General features: G+C 40.5%; 1 protein-coding gene across 1 annotated transcript in view; it reads left to right on the top strand.

Moving 5' to 3' along the window:
• Positions 1–24,160, top strand: part of ehd3 (EH-domain containing 3) — a 30,278-nt gene extending 6,118 nt beyond the window's left edge. Inside the window, exons 2-8 of the mRNA XM_033648316.2 lie at positions 3,604–3,780; positions 4,408–4,505; positions 13,327–13,468; positions 13,588–13,687; positions 16,704–16,874; positions 19,273–19,437; positions 19,537–24,160. Of these exons, the coding sequence (XP_033504207.1) occupies positions 3,604–3,780; positions 4,408–4,505; positions 13,327–13,468; positions 13,588–13,687; positions 16,704–16,874; positions 19,273–19,437; positions 19,537–20,064 (1,381 nt within the window). The 3' untranslated portion in view covers positions 20,065–24,160. The remainder of the gene's footprint in view (positions 1–3,603; positions 3,781–4,407; positions 4,506–13,326; positions 13,469–13,587; positions 13,688–16,703; positions 16,875–19,272; positions 19,438–19,536) is intronic.
• Positions 24,161–24,925: the final 765 nt, after the last annotated feature.

Below are 24,925 nucleotides of genomic sequence, written 5' to 3'. Positions count from 1 at the left end.
CCACAGTTAAACTAAATTAATTTACTTTGACATCATCTCTAAAGGTTCAGACACACCAGATCAACATCAAAGAACCAGTGGCAACAAAGGCCGACTGTTGCGTCGCCTCATGTTGCCTATGCCTCGGCCAAAAGTTGGCACCTAAACACACCGCAAAGACTACGGCCAACTAGCACAAATATAACTCATTCAGTTCATTACCAACTGTAAGCCACTAACTCATCACTGTGTCCTGTATGCTTGGGTTAGCTGGTTCTCTTTACAATTTCGTAGAAGTCTTCACTGGCGTTCTCATGTTTACAAAGCTATTCTTGGCCTACTTCCAACATATTTATGTGTGTACTTTAAGCGAAAAATTGAAAATGGCTCTGCTCTCCATTCTCAGAGCGTGTTTTTAGTGTCTGTACCGAGGATACGTATAGAGTTTGGCAAGAGTGCCTTGTATGCAGCTGCTTTTATGTGGAATCTTCTGCAGAGGGACTTAAAGATGCACTCATTGGTTCCTCAAATCACTGTTGCAGGATTTTTGTATACAAATTTTTGTATGCCGATGTCACGGTGTATCTTTGCCCGTCTTTGTAATGTATAGTTGCCATTTTTTGCGTTTTTACGATTCGCTTCTTGTATACATTAACATACTTTTTGGCTTTTCTTTGTAGTGATCTTATTTTGTGTTTTATATTTCTTGTTTCAGAGCTGTACATTTTTATTCTGTTTTTTTTTTTTTTTTTTTGGTCTACGTTGTCTGGCTGTTGCTGCCTGTCTCAACCAGGACACTATTGAGAAAGAGATTTTTAATCTCAAGAGGTTTTTCTGGTTAAATTACAAAAAAAGGGCAACAAAGGCTCAACAATGGCCCAACATTGACCAACGGCAGAATGTCGGCTTGGTGGGTCAGGGCTCTTAAACAGATGCTTGTGCGCATGCGAGTGAACGCACCAATACACATGCAGCGTTGGCTGGTCCAGTTTTGACTATAACGGCAGTATTTAAATATCACTATTGCAGCAAATATTAAAAATTTATTTATTCTTCAGTGCATGTTTTGTTGTTAGCCTCCCTATTTTTTATAGCCTATATATTAAAAAGCATCTGTCACTGATACAACCAACCTGGCAACCATTACTGTCAAGCCCTGATAAATGAAATAGCATGATGTGAGATGATGAATTGCACACACATTCACACACAGTATCTTTATGATATCAAACATACAGTCTACTTGTACACACGCATTGCACAACCTCTCTCCACAGACATGCTACACAGACACATGTGCAGAGAGATGGCTCTACCAGGCACTGCTGACTCCTCTGACAAGGTGTGTGTGTGTTTGTGGAGAAGATGTATAAGTGAGCTGTGTTTACATCTGGTAGCAGTTAAAATGCATACACATCCCACACTCACATCTTGAATTTATGGCCCTTTAGCTGTAAATCTTTTGCCTAAATCTCCTTTTTACGGCCTGCACCCACATCGCTGGGATGAGTGATGTCACTGAATTAACAGATAAGCATTCAACCTTTCACACCTCAAACATATGAGATCTAAGTCAGCTGTGTTGCCATAGCAACGGTTAAAGATGAGGTCAAAAGTTTGCATCAGTTGTAACTCGAACACCCATTTGCAGCAGGAAACATTCACAAATTTGAGTTTATAGGTCTGCTAAAAAAAAAATGTGCCCAGTCACAACCCATACATGCATAAACTTGAACATGTGGTTGTCCATCTTGTTTTAACCTTTCTCACCTCATTCAGCTGTTTTTCATCATCTGTCAGCAAAACAAGCGCCTGGCAGGGTGGTGTATATGACCACTCCTTTTCTCAGCAATGGTAGAGCTCAACCAAATTCTTGTACAGACTCAGCTTCCTACTTCAGTCAGAGTATTCTTAATTTTAAACATATTTAGCAACTCCAAAAAGAATTTTGATGCTTCTAAGTGGACTTTTCCTGTAGGAACACTTAAGTGAGGCCTAAATTTCCAGCTGTAGCTGATAGCTATGCTTTCTTCTCTGTTATTGTGCCCACTTTTATCTGTTTATCTAGCATGTCGTTCCCAGAGTGTGATGCTGTCATCTTCTCCTGACAGTAGTCACCATGCTCTTGGGTTTAAATACCTCACCATCTCTCCTGCAACAGGGTTTCGCTCATTTAACCCCACTTTTGGCCAAATACCTCCATCTCTGTCTTATCTAACCACAAAACAAACTTGTTTCAAACTTAATGCTGCTGAATTTGGAGCAGTGGTTTACTTTGTGCTCAGCAGCTATCCAGCCCAGGATGATGTCAAATTCCCCCATTTTTCGTTCCAGCAGCTTCTAATTCAAGACAGACTTGGTTTCTGTTGATTTTTGAATAGCTTCTTATCATCCTGACCAAAAGGTCTTGCAGCGCTTCTTTCAAATTAGAGCCTGCAGATGTAACGCACATCTGCCCTGCTGCCTGAAGTTGACCGTGGGGATTCAGTCAACTCATTGGAATGATAGAAATGATGAAAGGTCAACTACAAGCAGTTGTGTAAGGGGTTGACTCAGTAACCCATGGTTGGAGAACTTGTACATGCATTCACAGAAACATAATTTAACTCTAAGACAAGACATGTTTTAAGTGTGTAAAATACTCTGCTGTGATTAATATTTTGTTTAACAAGGTTTTCCCACATAAAAAGTTTTTAAAAACTCTAAAAAGGGGCGAGAGACTCTGGGTCTGGCCTCCACCCTGCCCACCAGAAGGTTTTGCTTTTTAAGTTCACTTAAAATTAGGTGTGGAGAAAGGTCTAGCTACGGCTAGAGCAGTGCACAGCAAGATAACCAACGTTACCTTTCGAGGAAACACGGGAGAGATTCAGCCGTACATATTTGAGCCTCAGTCAGAGTCAGAGTCAGATGAGGAGTCTGGTGTGCACCAAAATCGGTGACTAGCAGTCGTATCAGAATGCTAAGTGTTAGTTAGCATCTTTTATATGTTTATGCTGTTTTTTAGCTTGTTAGCATGTAGGCTAAATGGCAGCGGCTGACTCAGCGTTAATGGTTGTGAAACCCTAGTAATATCTGCTCTGATGGTACAGTGTGTTCACATGGGTCCTGTTTATATCCAGAAACTGCACACTCTAACATGTCTACTGTCAAAACTTTCACTATGCTAATGCTAACTGCTCTCTGTACTGACAAGTCCGCTCTGCGCTGGAGGTTTCAGGTTTATTTGTCGGTTTAGTGTCTCTTCCTGGTCAACAGTATTAGACAGCGATTTGCTTACGTACCTAATCTAGCTTGCTTGAAACTGAGATTTTAGAGATGGTCACAGATGTCACCCCCTTCTGTAGAGGAAAGTAACAAACTTTGCACAGATAAGAAGTCAGTATAGTCAAGGTCAGACATTTTAGGGGACATAAACAAAAGAAAATTACATTTTTAAGTGTGGGGGGAGGGGCTTTAAAAAAATCAAAGTAATACATGCTGTTATCTTATGAAGTTGTATTATATACTCTTGTCGCCTCATAGTATGCTATCTACACAATGCCCTCTGCACTATTACTTATTATCATTATCAAAAACATCTCGTCTTGTTTTCTGTAACGCCATGTAATACCATCTCCCCTACAGCTACCTGCTGGAGCAGGATTTTCCCGGAATGCGGATCGGCCCTGAACCCACCACGGATTCCTTCATCGCGGTGATGCATGGCGACACAGAGGGAGTCATCCCCGGTAACGCTTTGGTGGTTGACCCCAAGAAGCCCTTCAGAAAGCTGAACGCGTTCGGAAACGCCTTCCTCAACAGGTAAACACACTTTCACGAAGCACCAGATGATATGCACTGATGGCAGAAGCTGTCAGATACCTGTGGAGGTGTGTGTAGTGAAAACACAGAGTGGTGTACCAAGGTGGAGTGTGTGGACGCACGGGGAAATTAGTGGAAAATAAAGGGAGAGTGAGAAAGAGAGTCCACGCTACAGCTCTACATTCCTGCGTGATTGAATTTCCCTCTGCTCACTGGTCAGGCTTTTCTCTTTTAATGGCTGTCTGTGTGTGAGAGACAGACAGGGAGAGACAGACAGCCAGTCGTCTTTGCAGAGTCATCCTTCTGGAAAAAGAAAAAGTGCCAAAAACGCTTTACTCTCACGGTAGTGTCCTTGCTGTGAGGGCCCACCGCTGCTGAAAGGAGACAGAAGAATCGCTGACTATCAGTGGGGATTAGGGGGGTTCACAGTGAGGACGACCGCTAACCTGTTAGTATTTATACAGCTGGAGACGGAGAGATAGAGGAGAAGAAGGAGAGAGGGAGGCAGAGGTCTGGTGTAGGATGATGTTTGTTGTTTAAACATTTTACACTTCTGTCCAGTTTCTTTTAACTCTCCTCTCCTCTCCTCTCCTCTCCTTCTTTCCTTTCCTTGTGTGTGTGTTCTAGGTTTGTGTGTGCCCAGCTCCCAAACCCAGTGCTGGAAAGCATCAGTGTGATTGACACACCAGGAATTCTGTCAGGAGAGAAACAGAGAATCAGTCGAGGTAAGACACACACACTCTTATCTCCCTCTGTTTATGGTAATGAGTGTGTGTGTGTATGTGTGTGTCAGTATTCGTTCACTGGACCCATTCAGCTGCAGCCCCCATCTAGTCCCACTGAACTCTGAACCACAATGTCAGCATTTCCTTTGGATGTGTACGCGTGTGTGTTTATTTTAGCTTTTAGCTATCAGGAGGATTATGCTTCATTCATTTCAAAGAACAGGAAGCAGCGACAAAAAGATGAGCTCTGAATGTGCTCTCTTATACACACATCCACAAGACACACACACAAATGCATGCACACATTTTGAACACTGTAAAGTTCAGTACTCATTTTGACGTACATTTGCTTGTTCGTGTGTTAAAGGGATGGTCCAGATTTTCAAACTGTATGGTTTGACTAAAATGAACAATGACAGCAATATAGTCCACGATGAGCAGCGCTAAAATCAACCTGCGTAGTTGTCCCTCCATTGTGACATTAGAAAGTGTCACATTTATCTTGCAAGTGTATTCTTCTTCAACGTTTTGTTTACTTCCTGAATTTTTCCCACATGGAAATTCTGACCAATCAAGAGCAGCTTTCTCACACAAGGCATCTGATCTGGTCCTCTTGTAAATGCTGCCGTGAGAATACAAACCAACTCGGCAATTATACAACTTTGTGACAAAATTAGTCCCTGATTCAGACCAAAGGAGATAACTCTAGGTCTGAAAGCACCCTTAAACTGATATTGATTTTTTCAGGTCGGACTTTTAGTTGGCTAAAATAAGTTTTGTTGTTGACTCATCCACAGCAGTACATTGCTCAGCTTCCATGGTGGCACTACTGCCTATTTCTCTAAACAAGGGTCGTGTTGACCACCATCTACTGTAAGCTATAAACTAACTATGCATAAATATCTTATAAAACCTCACTTAAAAAAATCTAGACTATCCTTTTAAACTTTTATGGTCAACAAACAAAGTTGTACATTTAAGAGGACTTGCAGTGTAGTCGAAGTAGTTACATATGTTTTAGCTTTGGCTCGGAATGAAATTTCAGTATTTGTGGGAATAAGTTAAAACAAAATGTAACCAGAGAACCATAAAATCTGTTTAAGGATTCTATTTATACTTCGTTCCTACTGTGGTGAGGGTACAACATAAAAACAACGGTCTTGTTGTGAAAAGAATTAGGGGGCTGAGACATTTATTCAGATTATATTGGAGGAACCACTTTTTAAAAAAAAAAAAAAAAAAATAATAATAATAATTTTACAACATGAAAGCAACAAAAATACCAGATAAAGAGTGTGATGCATGTGTGCATTTATTGCAGTTAGAGTAAATACAGATGTTTTTAATGACGTCTAATTCTCATGGCTTGTAACATGTAGCCACTCTTTCAAGTCTTGTATCCTCCTTTAAATGGAAATTTAAGAATCTGCAAGCTAAGGGCCAGTTTAAATTAAAGAGCGTTACATGGTCTTTTCATTTAATTATGACATTTTTTCTTGATTCATCCCATCTGTTTACACAAAAACTCATTAATCTCTAGGGCATGCTGCTCTTTGCTTATCCATTGGTGCTTATCTCTGAATACCAAGGTCAGCTCATGGGAATTTTATAAAACTGGACATTTTTTGCAAGTAAAGCAAAAACAAAAAGCTCTTTAATCCTTAATGTACTTCTTATCTACATTTTAAGATGTGAACTGAACAGATCTCAACCATGGTGTTGAACTGAGAGAAGTTTAGGTGTGAACGGCTCACAAGAATTCCTCAGGGCTTTCTTACAGTTTGATATGTGTCTGGCATGGCTGGCATTCCCAGCGCTGAACGGTGGTATTGCCATACCAACTGCTAACATGAACAAAAGATCTCAGATAATGAAAGACAGCTATAATTTAGTCTGTCCCACATTCACCCACTCTTTCACTGTCCATTTTTACTCCCTCCATTCTTCTGTCTGTCCACTCTCTCCCCTTGTTTGTACTCCAGTCTTAATTTTGCACTGTCTAGAGGTTTCTTATGCCAAATACGGCCCATACTGATTGTGTCTCTTCTACCAAAACTCTTGGTAATGGCCTTCACCACAGTACATTAATCACTGAATGCACACTGCCACAAAATAGAAGTAGGTTTTGTATGTTGAAGGAATTAAGGGGACCTATTATGCTTTTCCTTTTTTCTGTCATATGTACAATATTAGAATGTTGAATGGTTGTATTAAATGCAGCCAAGATTCAAATTATGAGGTAAATGTATGTAAAAGTAATCCCTGTGAGCAAAAACCTCAGGCCTCAGAGCGTTATGAATACTGTTTGCAGTGTTTTCAGTCCGTGATGACAGACATCTCTTGATATGTCATTGGCTCCAGGCACTCTACTGCTCTCTACTGCAAGTTTTTACATTATGTACACTGCTACATGTAGCTACATGCTAACATTAGGAAATTATGTAATCTTGGTTGCTGGTGTTGTTAATTTCTCCCTGATTTTGGATCATATTCCTGCTGGAACATGTCCACTTGTAAAGATTTTGGTTTAGAAGCTTTTATTGCTGATTTTAAGTGTAAAAAGTCATTTTAAGAGTCATTCGCCTGCTGCAAGGACAGGGCTACTGGTTGCTACATGCTAATGTTGGGGAAATATGTTATCCTGGTTACTGATGTTGTTAATTTCTCCCTGATTTTGGATCGTCCAATTTTAGAGATTTTGGTTGAGAAGCTTTTATTAGTGATTTTTCACGATGCAAAGTCCCGCTTTACTCCATAACACTTATTCCCTCGCTGCAAGGACGGGGCTACATGTTGCTTCATGCTAATTTCAGGGAAACATGTAATCTTGGTTGTTGATGTTGTTAATTTCTCCCTGATTTCAGATCATTTTTCTGTAGGACCATGTCCGGTTGTGAAGATTATGGTTTAGAAGCTTTAACAGATACATAAGACCTGGAAACACTGACCATTTAGAGCAGATTGAGCTTTTTCAGGACGGAGGCTTAAAGAGACAGGCGCTAAAATGGAGCATCTTAGACAGAGGGTGAATACAGGTGATCCAGCACAGACAGTATGAGGAAAATAAAGGGTTTTATGAACATTAAAACATGAACCTGAAAATGAGCATAATAGGTTCCCTTTAACAACACAAACTTAACAAAGGGGTGCCATTCATGCTCGTTCCTACTGTTGAACACTAAATATGTTGTGTTATAATGATGCTTTTGTCAGAACACAATACTGCAGCAGTATCAGTAGATTAGTACTGAAGGTAGAGCAGATCCTGATTCAATAGAAACCTTTTTCACACTTCACTGTCATTTATCTGCACTCAAAAGAGATAATCCTTTAATATGAGTTCAGGTGTGAACTCCATTATGGGCATCATTATTACCATTTTAGTAATGGTTATGAAGTGATTTCTCCTGCTTTCATAATGAGGCAGTATTTCCTTTGTTGTGCCAAAAGCATTGTGAATGGACAATAATATGAAATTCATAGTGCTGACATTATAAAATATATGAACAAATTCATGAAGTTTCAAAGGCTAAATAAGTACAAGGAGCATAATCTGGTCACTGAGTTCAGCACATTACTTCATAGCAGGGTTGGGTCTGGATTAATGTTTGTCATGAGAACGTTTCCTTCTGCAGCTCTTCTGTTGAGAAACAACAAAGAGTCGGCAGTCTGTCAGCACCGACAGAATTTCACTTTGTTTACAGCTGAAAGTATTTTAATTGAAGCAGACCCTCATCCAGTCTGTTCTACTTTCTGGTTCTTCGGTCAAAGTGTCCCATGAACGTGTTGTCAAACCAAATAAACAGCACAGTGAGGTGTGACCCTGCTGTTGTGTGTTGGATATAAAAAAAATACAGGTTAAACTTCTCTGAGTCAGCACAGCTGTGTTTTCTCTGGGGACAGAGTGCATGTGAGAGTGTTTTCTTAATGTGTTCATTTTCATTTCCTTTCAGTTCCATCCTTTTGTCCATTGCATGTCACGTTTTCATGTTTCATTTGTTTGTATATCTGTATGTTGTGTCTCATTCTTTTCTTCACTTTTCTTTCACCCTGTTGCATTGTTTTCATCACTGTCTGTATTTATTTATTTGTGTGCGTGTGTCCAGATGAGGAGTCAGGCTATAGCTGCCTACATAGATGTCCTTATGGAGGTATTGTAGATAAACTTGGGCATCACCCAGTAGCAGAAAGGCTAATTAAAGTGATATTTTGAAGAATTTATAGACTGTTAGATGTTCTTCACCAGACTCTTGTCACATGGTTTGAGGGGAAAAAATATCTTTGTCCCGAAATTTACTTTGTTGGGTAGCTAGTTGGACATTTAAGTCAGATGTGTCAAATGTAGTTTTCCTTATTTCAGGTTTTTCTCTGCGGAATATTTCAAGAATTACTGTCAGATGCTGTGAACTTAATACTCATGATCCTGAGAAGAGAAATCAGTTTGTTTTTGGTGATTCTCTGGCCTTTCGTCTTTTGCCACCATCTCATGAATTCCCCATCGACCAACACTTTTGTTCATGACAGATCTCAAGAACTACTGGATGTATTTTAGTGACATTAGAGGAGGAATCCCTGAGTTTTTAGCTCTGAGCACTCTGCCACAATCAATTCAAGAATTCCACTTTCCCTCAAAAGAAAACAGTATAATTTGGTGGACAAATTGGAACAAAATTTCTTAGTAAGTCCTCCCAATTTGCTAACATTCATACTCCAAGAGCATTTACCCTAGTGTAGTAGTTCTTAATCAGGGGTCAAAAGATTCCCCATGAATCCTTGATGGATTACCAGGAGATCCCTAGAATATAGGGGATGTTAATTTCCATTATTGAATTCACTGTAGAAGTTAGCTCAATGTGTGAAAGAGTCATAAAATCGACTATTCTGACTACAGGTTTCACTTCCTCTATCGTTCTCTCCCCTTAACTGTAGTAGACAACGATAGAATTCTAACAACCTAAAATCTTTGCAGACGGAGGTCCCTAAAGTAACCTCTTATCAAATGGTACTCCATGACCTAATGTGTATAAATTAAGGGGTTCTTGACCCAAAAAAGGATGGGAACCACTGAACTAGTATCATCCTCAGGTTGAAATGTTAGCTTTGTAGAGTTTTCCAGGAATGCCGGATAGCGGGACATTAAAACATTTCCCGGGGACTACTTTCTCACTGTTTCCAGTCACGTCACCATCACCTTTTGGTCATTTTGAACTGTATCTTTTAACCAGATGAAGAATTTTAGTCATCAGACGTCTGGATCTTAAGTTATGAGACAAAAAAAAAGCTGAGTTAACATTAGTGCCAGTTTGCCTCACAGTCCCACCTGCCCCTCCCGGATGTCCTGAGCCAGCCTAAGAGTGTCGGAGAGACACGTTTTTATATGAATCTGCTTTATTCAGTCTTTATGCATAATTCGACTCCCAGTAAAAACCTCTTGAAAGTTGAACACTGAAGGAATCCTAACCTAAAAAAAAAAGCTGAGCATGTAGAAGCAGGTAGAGATACTGTAATATTAGCAGCATCTCAGCCCCTCTTTACATCCTCTGGCCGCCAAAGAACGTCAGAGAAACCCTGATTTTTTTACGTGATAGTCAGTGTTTTTATCCATTTTAATCATGAGGTGTGTTTGGGGGAGCAGGAGTCGACCTCTGCAGATAATCTAGCTTTGACTACAGACCTTCCAAACAATGATTTCTAAAAGACTTATAACCCTAAAATTAACACAACAGTGGTGGTCAATTAACACACCACTTCATGTGTTCAATTAACACCATCCACCACCCTATTTGGTACACAGCTGGCTGCCATTTTCAGCCAGCTGGGCGTTGTTTGATGCATTTGTGGAAAACACTGGCTTTGTACACAAGTTGTAAAACTGAAACATTAATTGTAGATATTCATGAGCCCCTAACAAAATGAACCCTAATTGTGTACTTGTGATTCCCTTAACTCTACTTACCCACAGTCAGGACAGACTTCATATTTTTCGTGTCTCTGTGGTGAGGCTCTAAGATAGGAAAATCTTCAGCTTTCACAGTCTTATGAAAATTGCAGGCTCTAGTGATAGTGTAGCTTTAGACTTATTCTTGTTTTTCCCCACATCATGTGAAAAGTGCGTCCTGTGAAGAATAATCCGTTAAAATTCAAAATATCAAGGTATCTATTTCTCTTTTAACCCTCCACAGCTTTGCTCAAGCAGCAGTGTGCCCTCTATCTCCTCTCAGCTCTGCTCATACAGGAGAGAAAGGAAACCAATTTTCATGTTTTACATACTTATTGCTACAGCTGCCAAACCCTGCTCACATCCCAGTGAGGAATTATTGAACACTTAACATTTTGTTCTGAAAGATGACCAGGTTTTCATTGTTAGGAGCCTTTGAGGCATCATGTCAGCAAAATGTAGGGCTGCCCCTGACTAAGAATTTTCCTAGTCTACCAATAGTCGTCATTTAGGGCCATTAGTCGACTAGTCACCCGCATGTTTACGATATTAATATAATTATTAAATGATATATTTTGGTGGTTTGAGTTGAAGGTGTGAGAAAGAATAGTATCAGTAACATTGTTAACACTGTGCTACATTACAGAGAAACACAAAACCGTACTAATGAAGCTTCATTAATATAGGCCTATATTTTATCTACAAGTGCACGTCACACACTGAGCGAGCCGCCTGTTAATGACGCTGTGGGCTAATGGGCATGTAGCTACTTCCACGTTTCAGATGATACGTCATGTTTGTAGTCGACCAATGAAGATGAGTTTACATATCACCTGGGGTTGGTCCTTCACCTTCTCAAAATGATCCCACACTTTGGATTTCCTGCCCGACATGTTATTAACTAGCCTGTGGAATAACCGCAGGTACCAGCCCTGGAAATTAACCTGACTCCTGTCTGACTGCTGAGCGTGGACACTTCCTGTGTCTGTCCTTTCAAATTAAATTCCCACATGGTCCAGTCATATAGGTTTGGATTTATTCTGACAAGGCACAGCTTCTAATAGAGCGTCACGTTTTTTCTCTGTGACTAACCAATGAAATCTTGCCGACAAATGGCACCTTTCTGGTAGACTATGGTCGACTATCAGGGGGCAGCCTTAGCAATATGTTTAACATTCGGATAAATATACGTAGCCACTGTGGAAGTCATTCACTATGAGTGTAAACTATTCCTCTGCTGGGAGGAGCAGCAGTGCAGCCACAGTAGCAATAGCAGCTTTTCAGTGAGTATGTGAAAAGTGGGATTTCTATCACAGCTATGTCTGTATAGTGAGGCTGCCTTTGTGTAAACAAGGAAGGCGGACCAGAGTGAGTCAGATTTAGATACAAAGTGATAACACTTTCAAAGCTTAGTGATGTGGTTTATAATTTATAAAGAGACAATCTTTCACAAACATAGCTCTTCAGAAAATCCATTCGACATCCCCTGTATTAACATAAAACTTCCTCCCACTACCAATTCACAGCAAATGCCTTCTACTCCATAACATCAGCTGTAACAGGTTCACCACTGACTCTGTGTCTCGTATGTGTCCTTCAGTGTTGGTCGGAAACTCAAGCTCACTAATCCTTCATCCTGTCCTTTTGTTCTTTGTTCTCCTCTCATATACTGTGGAATTTCTCCAGTCTAGGGTCCGTTTTGTCCTTGAGTAGGAAAGAAAGTCAAAGGAGGCTATGATGTACTCCTGCTGACAGACCTCATCACTCATTTATTTATTCATACGTTATGGAGGCATTAACTCATTCATTCACTCACGTATGCACTCATTACTGCCATGATTGCATTTCACAAAAAATCTAAGCCAAATAAGACAATAAAATATCATTGTTTTTGGTTTCCCCCCCTCATTATTTAGTTTTAAAAAGCCACTTAGTTGAACCCTGGCAGGACCTCGTCCAGCTGTAAACAGACATTCTTTTCTCTCAGCATGTTGTAATGTGGGCGTCCTTCTTATTGCCTCCTCTACGACCTGAAGCCATTTCAATAGTTTCCTTTTGGGAATATTGCATCACAGTTGGGGTTCGTGGCACAGGTCATGGATTATACAAACTGTTCATCATAATAAAATCTCAGTGGACTGACCTGTGCCTCGAAAGTAACTTTGTTGATTGATTGTTTTGGTGTGAGTTGCCGAGTGTTGGAGACACAGACCTTGTTGTGAGCAGTTTCATGTAGGAACTGTTTTCTTTCTACCAAACTACACTCTCACAACTTCTATCACCACGCAGAAGGAAACGTGCATTTACTCATGGACGAGAAGATGTAAACATTAATGGCGTCCGCTTCAGCTGAACTGTAACGTTAGCTAGCTCAGTGGTGCTAAGTGAGCTAGCAGTAGATTGTATTCGGTTGTTGGGTGTAGTTCAATAGAGAGAAAACAGTTCCTACATGAAACTGCTCACAACAATCATGATTTTCAAATGTATTTTTGGCACTTTGAGCACCACAAGCTGAGTGCCATCTAGTTCCATTTTATTGGAGAGAAGGCAGACATCTCTACAGCTGATACCTCCAACACTCTGCAACTCACAGCAAAACAATCTAGACTGATAAACAGCACTACAGGTCAGATGATTTTAGGGCTAACTGTTCCTTTATGTGCCTCTATTTAATGCTATTTTGACACTGATATGGGATGGGAGCAAAGAAACAGGAAGTAAAAGGATACAAATTTAATTATCTCTTTTCCTCACTTTCTCTTTTTATCTAAACCCTCCTGTCCCTCATCTGAAATCCTAATTTACTTTTCCTATTATTTTGTACCCCAACCACTTTTGTGGATCCTCTCCTTCTCCTCCTTCTCCTCTTTCTCCTCCCCTCAGGCTATGACTTTGCAGCTGTCTTGGAGTGGTTTGCAGAGCGAGTGGACAGGATCATTTTACTGTTTGATGCCCACAAATTGGACATCTCTGATGAGTTCTCAGAGGTCATAAAAGCCCTGAAGAACCATGAGGACAAGATCAGGTACTGTGGGGTTGCTTGACTTATAGATAAAATTAATTCTAGAGAACAAACACTACATTGTCAGCAGCTCACAATTTAATCAACGTCAACACTGTTCTCTTGTCTCACTTTTTTGCCAGGGTTGTGCTGAATAAGGCCGACCAGATAGAGACGCAGCAGTTGATGAGAGTGTACGGTGCCCTGATGTGGTCACTGGGAAAAATAGTCAACACACCAGAGGTATTGTAAACATGAGGAATGTGGGTTTAAAGCTTTCCCCCATCTTGACTCGTATTTGTTGCCAGAAAATCCAAATTTAGGCAGAAGGTCAGAGCCTGGGTAAACCTGACATAGGCAGAGCATGAGCCAAGATACCCGAACACTGGAACCACAGCTCCCTCATGCTTTACTGGTAGTGTCAACACTGTACTGGTACAAGCATGAGCAGGCTTGTTGTGTATATAATGCCCTTCTCTTTATGCGTGGACCCTGTTTTCTCATGTTTTAATGGGAACAACAATTTTTGAAACTGGTCCAGCATTCAGCAAGTGCTGCAGCCGTGAAACGGGCACCGGTGTAACAACTCGGGGCATGTTCACACCCTCAATTAAAGTCAACTAAAAGTGTTTGTTTTTGCCACCGACAGACTCTGATTGTTATTTTAAGTGTCTGACAACATAATGGAAAGGATCCCTACGGAGATAGACCTTTTTGGTGAAAAGTAAGATCCTTTTTGTTAAACCAAAAACAGCCCAGAAATCGCTCTTCAAAGCCACCCAGAGGTAGAGTGGATTGGCCACTAATTGAAAGATTAGCGCCTCAATCACCGCCCCCCCCCAGTCTGCATGTTGAAGTATCCTTGAGCAAGATACTGAACCCCAAATTGCTCCCGATGGCTGTTCCATCGGTGTGTGAGTGTGTGTGAATGGTTACGGAGTAGCAGGTGGCACCATGTATGGTAGCCTCAGCCACCAGTGCATGACTGTGGGTGTGACTGGGTGAATGTGACATGGTGACTTTAGATTTAATTTCAACCAAACCAGAGTTGGTGATTATTGGAACAGTGGAGTGACAGACCAAGGTGGTTTTTGTGAGTTTTATTTTGTTTCTGTCAACTTTGAATGTAATGTATTTTACAATGACTGTATTGAAATGGAGTCTGGTGGGTTTGGTGATAATGATTTTAGGGCTGTTTCTGGTTTAATAAAAAAAAGAATCTTACACTTAAACAAAAAGTCGACCACTGTAGGGATCCTTTCCATAATGTTGTCAGACACTTACAGATATATTTGGACCATGTCAGTGGCAAAAATAACCACTTTTATTGGATGTACATCGACAGTGCTGAATGCCCCAAGTGGTTACATTGGTTGTTTTGCAGCGACAGTGGTTTTGCTCAATACTGGACTAATTTAAGAAAAAACTGGAGTTGGTGTCTAGTAGTCATCTGAAGGCTTATATAAATAACACTTACAGTCAGGTCCATAATTATTTGGACAATGATACAGTTGTCGTCATTTTGGCTCTGTACACCACCACAATGGGTTTTAAATGAAACAATGAATACCTGCTTAAAGTGCAGACTCTCAGCTTTCATTTAAGGCTTTTTTCAAAAATGTAGTATGAACCGTGTAGGAATTACAGCCATTTCTTCACACAGTCCCCCAACTTTAAGGGCTCATAAGTATTTGGACAAACTAACATAATCATCAATTAAACAGTCAGTTTTAATACTTGGTTGCAAATCCTTTGCAGTCAATGACTGCCTGAAGTGTTGGACACATAGGCATCATCAGATGCTGGGTTTCTTCCCTGGTGATGCTCTGCCAGCCCTTTACTGCAGCCGTCTGCACTTCCTGCTTGTGTTTTGGGTGTTTTGCCCTCAGTTTTGGCTTCAGCAAGAGAAACGCATGCTCAGTTGGATTCAGGTCAGATGATATGACTTGGCCGTTGCAGAACATTCCACTTCTTTGCCTTAAAAATGTCTTTGGTTGCTTTTGCAGTATGCTTCAGGTCATTGTCCAACTGCACTGTGAAGCATCATCCAATGAGTTTTGAAGCATTTGGTTGAATCTGAGCAGATAATGGTGCCCTAAACACTTCAGTTTTCATCCTGCTGCTCTTGTAAGCAAGACAAGACTTCACTAGAATAAATACAGAGGGTTTATCACAAGATGCAAACCATTGGTTAGCCTTAAAAATGGAATGCCAGATTAGAGTTTGTCAAAAACCATCTAAAAAGCCTGTACAGTTGTGGAACAGCATACTATGGACAGATAAAACAAAGATCAACTACCAGAATGATGGGAAGACAAGAGAAGGAAGAAGGGAAGGAACTGCTCATGATCCAAAGCACACCACCTCATCAGTGAAGCATGGTGGAGGTACTGTTATGTCATGGCCATGTATGGCTGCCAGTGGAACTGGTTCTCTTGTATTTATTGATGATGTGACTGCTGACAAGAGCAGCAGGATGAAAGCTGAAGTGTTTGGGGCTACATTATCGGCTCAGATTCAACCAAATGCTTCAAAACTCATTGGACGATGCTTCACAGTGCAGTTGGACAATGACCTGAAGCATACTGCAAAAGCAACCAAAGACATTTTTAAGGCAAAGAAGTGGAATGTTCTGCAAGTCATATCATCTGACCTGAATCCAACTGAGCATGTGTTTCTCTTGCTGAAGCCAAAACTGAGGGCAAAACACCCAAATCACAAGCAGGAAGTGCAGACGGCTACAGTAAAGGGCTGGCAGAGCATCACCAGGGAAGAAACCCAGCATCTGATGATGCCTATGTGTCCAACACTTCAGGCAGTCATTGACTGTAAAGGATTTGCAACCAAGTATTAAAACTGACTGTTTAATTGATGATTATGTTAGTTTGTCCAAATACTTATGAGCCCTTAAAGTTGGGGGACTGTGTGAAGAAATGGTTGTAATTCCTACACGGTTCATACTACATTTTTGAAAAAAGCCTTAAATGAAAGCTGAGAGTCTGCACTTTAAGCAGGTATTCATTGTTTCATTTAAAACCCATTGTGGTGGTGTACAGAGCCAAAATGACGACAACTGTATCATTGTCCAAATAATTATGGACCTGACTGTATGTGTAAAATTGGTTATTAACTGACAAGCTGATCAATAACGTTTCTTGCTCATTGCCTTAAATTGTCAAAAATGAGATGCTTTTAGCTGGGTTGTGCCTCTTTGTGTTCTTTCCCCTGTTGATTTTCCATCTGTTTCCCTCACTGACAGGTGATCCGCGTCTACATCGGGTCATTCTGGTCCCACCCTCTGTTGATCCCAGACAACAGGAAGCTGTTCGAAGCAGAGGAGCAGGACTTATTCAAGGACATTCAGTCTTTGCCGAGAAACGCAGCGCTCAGAAAACTCAATGATCTGATCAAGAGGGCAAGACTAGCCAAGGTAAGGCACAAGTTAAAGACACAGATACTCGGTGATGGAGAATCTGCTTATGGCACCGCTGCAGCTCACAGGAGCAGGAGGTGATGCTTTGTCTGGGGATGTTATTTGACAGTGACGTGTTCAGGATTTAAGCACAGGTGTGTTTGCATGTGAGTTTCCTATTTATCCTTCCCACCACTCATTCGCCCTCCCCGCCCTGTCCAGCTGTTAACCTTGACAGAAAAACCTTGTCGCTGTCACAGAACTAATAGAACCAGACAAATGTGGCTATTTTCCTCTGAGTGAATTGCTTCCTGTTTCCTCTCCGGAGAGGAAGTGAGGTATAAGAGGCAACAGCCATGCTGCCTGTTGTAGTTCGAGGAAAGGCAGAGGATGTTCGCGTGCAGACACTCAAACACACACAGATTTATCAAACTGAGAGCTGAGCGCAGTTTTCCTGTTTGACAGCCGATAGGGTGTGTGTGTGTTTCGTGATGAGCGTCAAGGACAAAGGGTCGATACAGGGAAACACACACACATCACCACAGCAACCTAATAAATAAGGGTTTTCCCATTACTTTTAAGTTTGTGCTGAATATTAAAAACAAATGTCAACAAAGGTAATCTGAGAGATTTACTGATGACTAATCTGGTTAAAGCAGCATTAAGTGTCCCTAGACACCAGGGTTGCAACAGTCTGCTGCTTATGATGTTACATGTGAGCCATCTATCAAATGTCCCATCCCAAAAAAAATATATAACAACGAAGGTTAAGAACAGGACAATGATAAATCAAAAAGAACCTACAAGCATGGTTAAGTGAAACTGGTCAATTTAAGGATTCTTTTCAGAAATTCTTAATGGTTTGTTGAAGAAATCTTACTTTTTGCAGCATTAAAAGATGGTTTGTGCAGACATCTGATTTTGTCTGCAGGCATGTTGCAGTGTAAATAATTAAGGGTCCTATTTTAAATCAGTTTCTGTAAAACATTGAATCAACAGGGGATGTCAACATGAGAGCTAATGGTTGACTTTTTTTTTTGTCTCACGCCGGGTTCACACTACACGACATTTTTGTCTGTTCCAACAATCACTATGTCAGATGAGGCGATTGTGGAGTCATAAAATTGTGCAACAGACTACACAATGGTCGACGACCAATCATTCCTGGTCGTCTTTCACGACGTGTGTGATTTCATCGGGTTATTCTTGTCCTATTTTGAATATTATTACTATTATTTCAGTCACTGTGTCTGTTCATGTGCCAGCCTAAATGTTACTGTAACAACATAAAAAGTGTCACAAGATGGCAGGAACTACATTTGAAGTACCGCATGCAAACTATGGCAGTCACTGAATCCTCCACAACAAGTTCCTGCAAATATTTCACAATGGCTACAGCCATGGCTGGAGGCAGTATGTTTTCAGGTTGTCCGTCTGTCCGATCCTTGTGAACGCAGTATCTCAAGAACACCTCAAGGTGATTTCTTCAAATTGGCATAAATGTCTACTTGGACTCAACAATGAACTGTTTAGATTTCTGTGGTCATAAGCCAAGGTCCTTGTGACCTTGTTGGTCTCATTCTTGTGAACGCGATATCAAAAGAACACCTTGAGGGAATTTCTTCAAACTTGGCAAAAATGTTCACTTGGATTCAACTATGAACTAATTAGGTTTCTGTGGTAAAAGGCCAAGGTCAATTTGAAATTGCATCTGTGTCATTCTCGTGAACACGGCATCTCACAAACACCTAAAGAGAAATGTCTTTAAATTTGACAGAAACATCCATTTGGACTTAAGAATAAACTGAGAAGAATTTTGTGGTCAAATGATGTGTGTGAAGCATCCATGTTTTCACTGACATGGGTGTAAACTGTAAGAGAAACTTGACTGGTGCACTGAGGCACAGACATACAGGGTGGTAATTCTAGTTGTAAATGGAGTCTGGTGGCTTTGATGACAGCATAGATGCAGAACTGAAGCCATTAACAGCATCCCCAGCGGCTGTCTGCAACAAGGTACAGTGCTGTATATAGTCAGCTCTCTATTTAGTAGTTTGCATTCAGTGGTGAAGTCCAACATTCCCAGGCTGGATTCAGTTACCATACACTTGAGAGAGAGAGAATCACAGGAAATGGTGTATGCATGCACTGGACTGAAAATCACAAACATAGCTACATCAAAATATATATATATAGACAAGATTTACTGTTGTATTTCTGACAGAATAGCTGCTCAATGTGTGTTTCCTGCCCCAAGTGATCAATAAATGTGTTATTTCAAAAGTGACTCTTATATTTGTATTATTGAGACTTAACCACAACCTTAAGTTAATCTTAAGGATTTTAACTTTATAGAGGCTGACATGCTGTCCCAGTAAATTTGCTGTTGAGTAAATCTTTCACTCTCACAATGCAGGTCCATGCCTACATCATCAGTGCACTGAAGAAAGAGATGCCCTCTGTGTTCGGGAAGGAGAACAAGAAGAAAGAACTGATTGCCAGTCTGGGAGATATTTACAAACGCATCGAACGAGAGCATCAGATTTCACCTGGAGATTTTCCTAATCTGAAGAAGATGCAGGTAAACGGGAAAGAGACAAGGAATGTTGATGTAGAGATAGAGGATTAGATAGATGAAACCTAAACTTGTTTTGTTTTTTTTCTGTATTATCTCTTCCAGGACCAACTCCAAGCTCAGGATCTCAACAAATTCCAGCCTCTGAAACCCAAACTCCTGGAGGCAGTGGATGACATGCTGGCCCACGACATTGCTAGCTTAATGGTCCTGGTCCGCCAAGAAGAAACCCAGCGTCCCAACCCAGTTGTGAAGGGTGGTGCCTTTGATGGCACTCTGGATGGCCCGTTTGGCCATGGTTATGGCGAAGGGGCGGGTGAAGGCATTGATGAAGCAGAGTGGGTTGTTGCACGTGATAAACCTGCTTATGATGAGATTTTCTACACATTGTCTCCTGTCAATGGGAAGGTGACGGGAGCCAATGCCAAGAAAGAGATGGTGAAGTCAAAACTGCCCAATACGGTGCTAGGAAAGATCTGGAAGCTGGCAGACATCGATAAGGACGGGATGCTTGATGACGAGGAGTTTGCGTTGGCCAACCACCTGATAAAAGTGAAACTAGAGGGACATGAACTGCCATCAGAGCTGCCCGCACACCTGGTGCCTCCTTCCAAGAGGAAAATACCAGAGTAAACGTAACCCCCTGTCCCAAAGCCTGTAAGTAGACATATGCCCTCCACCCAGAGAAAAGTATCCCAATTAAAATAGGAATATTCCTATAGCATTATAGCAAAAAAATACAAATGAAGAGAATTTGAACAAATTAGACCCATTTCCAAATCTCAGTCCCGCTCTGCTGATGTCACCCCCCATCTGCAGTCTTTCCTTAGCTTCAAGAGGCAAATATTAGAACAAAATATTTAGTTACATTCAAATAAAAATGAATGAACGCAGCTCGACTGTTGGCATGTGGATTCAAATGCTACATTTCAGCAGTGCTGAAGTGGCATGTACCAGGGAACTGGATCTCTATGAGTCCTCCCATTAAAGTGAAGTCTTTAGTACAGTGTTCAAAGGGATATTTTAAAGTGAAGTTGTATGAGGTACTCATCCATAGTCAGTGTATTACATACAGTAGATGTTGATTGACACACACCCAGTTTTGGAGAAGCAGGCTGGAGTCCGTCACAGGCACTAAGCTATGTGCTGCTTTGGATGAGGGCAGCAGCAAAATGTATTTTAGCCACTTAAAAAAGTCCCAACTAAAAAAATCTAACATTTTAAGTGTACACTACACTGAGAGTGTTTCCACGGCTCTACCTTTCCATCAGGGAGCCCGTCCTCACAGAGATGCCATTAACAGCTTCAAATTCCCATCTATCCTCTCATCAAAGCCACCAGACTCTACTGAACAAACAGTAATTTGGGCTTGCTGAAAACTGAGCTGCTAGTCTGCTGCTGCCTTGATCAGTTAGTAAAATTAAATTCCTGTCTGAAGGCGAGGTAAAGCGATGAAAATATTCTAACTATAGCATACTCTCAAAATGATAAATATTTTTAGGTGGCTAAGATACTTTCTGCTAATGCCCACGTCCACAGTAGTACATTGCTTAGGGGGTGATCACACAGAAATGAGACACTAGAGACGAGGACGCTTCAAAGACGCTTGAAACGCTGGAAGCGCTTATTCAATGCATGCTAGCTACTGGCGTCTGACGCTCAAAAAGTTGAAAATATTTAAACTTTTCAGCGTCTACGTGCGTCTAAAAAGAAGCGTCTACAAAAACGCGCGTCTAAAAAGACGCCAGAAAAACGGCCATCTAAAAAGACGCTTAAATGCCAGTCAGACGCACCGTATCATAGAAAAACAATGGTTTTACTGGCGTCTCGTTTCTAGCGTTTCATCTCAGTGTGGTTGCTCCCTTAGTTTCCATGTTGGATTCCAGCCTGCTTTTCCAACTTGGGAGCGTGCTGACTGACAACTACTGTGTGTAATACACTGACCAGATAAGTACTCCATACAACCCCACTTCAAAAGATCTTAACTATCACTTTAAGGCTGATATATTGGGAGCTGGTAGGTAGGATAGGTGTTAAAGATGTTAGGGCAGATGATATGGTAATAGGTAAAGAAAATCAACTTAAAAATCTACAACAAGAAACACTGGAGTACAGCAAATGTAAGGTGATCCAAACGACTGGAGGAAAATGGGAGCGATGTGACAATGTGAAGACAAACAGAAATAGATTTTCTTGGAAGGATCATTCAAGGAGAGGGAAGATTGGGATATGAAACTGCAAAATATAATTGTATTATCATCTGTAGTCAATACAGAAAACTCATATTTGACTGCGTTATTCCACACAGTGGCCAAAACCATTTCATAGTTGTTGCTCCTCGAGCTCCTGTGTTATTTTTGGTCTCCTGGCACGGCTGAGTATTCTGGCTTTTGTTTCATGGCGACATATTAAACAGCTACAAGGATTTCCTGATGAGTGGCTTGAGAATACACACAAAATGTGTAGAAGCGCACACACACAGAAAATGAAAACAATTCTGGTAATGTGATTTGTAACCAGAGGAGTGCATTATAAAAAGAAAATGACCCACATCAACTTTTTATAATTTTAAATGTGTTATGCAGATGTTGATATTTGTGTCAATGACATCGCCATCATTTGCTGTAGCACCTGGATTGGCCTATGGCAAAGAAGCAGGAAAAAAGTTTCTCTGATGGGAAACAAGCGTGGGAAAAACTAAGGATCACAAGTGGCTTGTCCCTTTTTATGATTTTTACATAATTCTAAATTTCATTAAAGGAATACTTCATCCCCCCAAATTACCATTTGTATATCAGTCACTTACCCTGCATTATGTTGAATTTGTGAAGACAACTTTGTTTTTCCTTGCATGCCTCCAGTGAACAAAGAATCCAATCAAAGTCTAAGGTGACCACATTCCACAACAGCAAAACTATATCAAAACATCCCTCTACAAACTCACACAACTCATGCAGTATAATACAAGCCTCATTTATGAAGTTGTATGCTCAGTACTTCACAAACAGACAGCCCTATCGGATGGGGAAGTGAACTGAAAGTCAAATTCAATGTTCTCTTCAAAGCCACACTCCATCAACAAAAACAGTAATTTTACCTCACTGAACACTGGAGCTGCTGGTCTATAGCTGCCTCCATCAGTTGGTTTGTTTGTGTTATTGTGTGACTTTGGTGAATCTGACGTATTACTTAAAACACAAAAGTCACACAATAACACAAACAAACTAACTGATCTAAGCAGTGGTAGACCAGCAGCTCCTGTGCTCAGTGAGGTAAAACTATGGGTTTTGTCAATGGAGTTTGGCTTTGAGGAGAGCATAGAAATGTTTCACTTTCAGTACAGTTCCCCCTCGGAAAGGGTTGTCTATTTGGGAAGCACTGAGCATACGACTGCATAAATGAGACCTGGATTATACTGCATGAGTTGTGTGAGAGTTTGCAAACAGATATTTTGATGTAATTTTGCTGTTGTTTTAACTTGGACCCCTATGACTTAAACTTATCAAGAATTTTCTCAGTTTTTTGGATTCTTCGTTCACCATGGAGGCATGTGAGAAAATCAAAGTTCTCTTCACAAACTCAAAGTAACACAAGCTGAGTAACTGATACACGAATGATCATTTTAAGGTTGAAGTATTCCTTTAACATGTATGGAAATACTGTGACTATAACATGGAACTATATAACGAGTACTGTCCGTACAAACGAGTGTGCGGACATTCTCAGTATAAATGTATTTTCTGGAATTTGATTGTTGAATGTGCAGACGTTCACGGTTCTGTGTGGGCACATCCTGACTATTCTATGTACGCATATGACCACATGTATCAGTGTTATTATTTGTAACGTATATATGTATCAAGTCTTAAGCATCTCACAGGCGACTGGGTCAGCGGATGAACGTGTGATTCAGTCATTGTTCACCTTGTCAAAGTGATCTAATCTAACCTAATCTGGCAGTCCAGAGTGAACACGCAGCTGTTTGCTTCTTTTGTGATGATAACAAAACACTAATCGACATATTGTTCAAATGAAAATCTGGCTTTCCATTTTATGTTTTTAAATTGTATACATGTAATGAATATAATCTGATTTACTGTAGCGATATGCCAGTATATATGTATTTATACTTCACGTTAGGACTATGTTTGTGGTTGGTAAGTCTTGATCTTAATATGAAACACCAAACTAAGTAAATTTGGGTTCCCATATGAAAAGAAATGTTCACTGTGTTTTATGAGTGGGGCAGTATTCAGTATACACAATTGACTTAACTGAAATATTTCCAGTTTTCCCCCATGCGTGCCCCTCCCTGTTCGTTTCTGTGCAATTACTGTGAATCTACTGTACATAAAAAAAGACTGTTTGCATTCCATGAACACAGATTGGGAAATCATCCACAGTATCTTGGGTGCTTTATGCATCACTTGTTCACATTTCATCAGTGAGCCAGATCAGGATCAACAGAGTAAATATAAAAAAAAAAGATGCTTGTTGAATGTGGTATTCTCTGCAAAACAAAGTCCTTGAGCTTCACAAGTTGTTTTCATACCCTGACAGATTGCAACTTGAAGTCCTGTGTACTGGTGAAAACATTAAGTGGAAACACTGGCGTTATGGTATTTTTTCTGTTTTAAGATGGTTTATGCATTGCTAAATCTGTACTTCACTGCTTTTCTGTCAACATAAACAACAGTTCCAACAGTGTAATAAAAATTAATTTACTCAACTTTTCGTTTGGCCTTGTTTTGTTTGTGTTCAAAGCCATCAAAGTGGTTAGTGACTCTATTTTCAGAAAGCTGAATTCCTTAATCCTGGTCAGCTGTGATACTTAATTAAACTGTGAGAATAAGAACCATTCTGCAAACAGTTAAAGGTATGGTATGCAGGATTGTTGGTTACTGTTTGTAAACACGCTCGCGAGCGAAAGAGAAAGTAAAAGCCAAGAAGATATCTTACTATGTAATGACGAAAACTCTGTCTGTCTGTGGGTGTGTCTCTGTGTCTGTTCCATGTTTTTCTCCTCACTGATGTGGTCAATCCATGTGAAATTTGGCACAGTGGTAGAGGGTCATGGGAGGATGCGAATGAAGCAATATTACATCAATTGGCCAAAGGGGGGCGCTATAGCAACCGATTGAAATTGCAAACTTTGAATGGGCATATCTCAATGGGGTATGTCGTAGAGACATGAAACTTTGCACAGAGATGCCTCTCCTCATGAGGAACAAATTTGCCTCAAGAACCCATAACTTCCAGTTATATAGATTTTTCCGCCATTTTGAATTTTTCGAAAAACACTTAAAATCAATCTCTTCCTAGGAAGTTTGACCGATCTGCATGAAACTCTGTGAACATAATCTAGGGACCAATACCTAAAGTTCCCTCTTGGCAAAAGTTGGAAAACTTTCTAAAACTGAGCTTCTATAAGGCAATGAATATTGCGGAGGGCGTGGCTCATCACATAAAGGTGTATAACATCTCAAGGGTTTCA

This window comes from Epinephelus lanceolatus, chromosome 13 (genome assembly GCF_041903045.1).
Source record: "Epinephelus lanceolatus isolate andai-2023 chromosome 13, ASM4190304v1, whole genome shotgun sequence".
Classification (NCBI taxonomy): Eukaryota; Metazoa; Chordata; class Actinopteri; order Perciformes; family Serranidae; genus Epinephelus; species Epinephelus lanceolatus.
The sequence above is the reverse complement of the archived record's forward strand: the minus strand, read 5'-3'. Positions and strand labels throughout refer to the sequence as shown.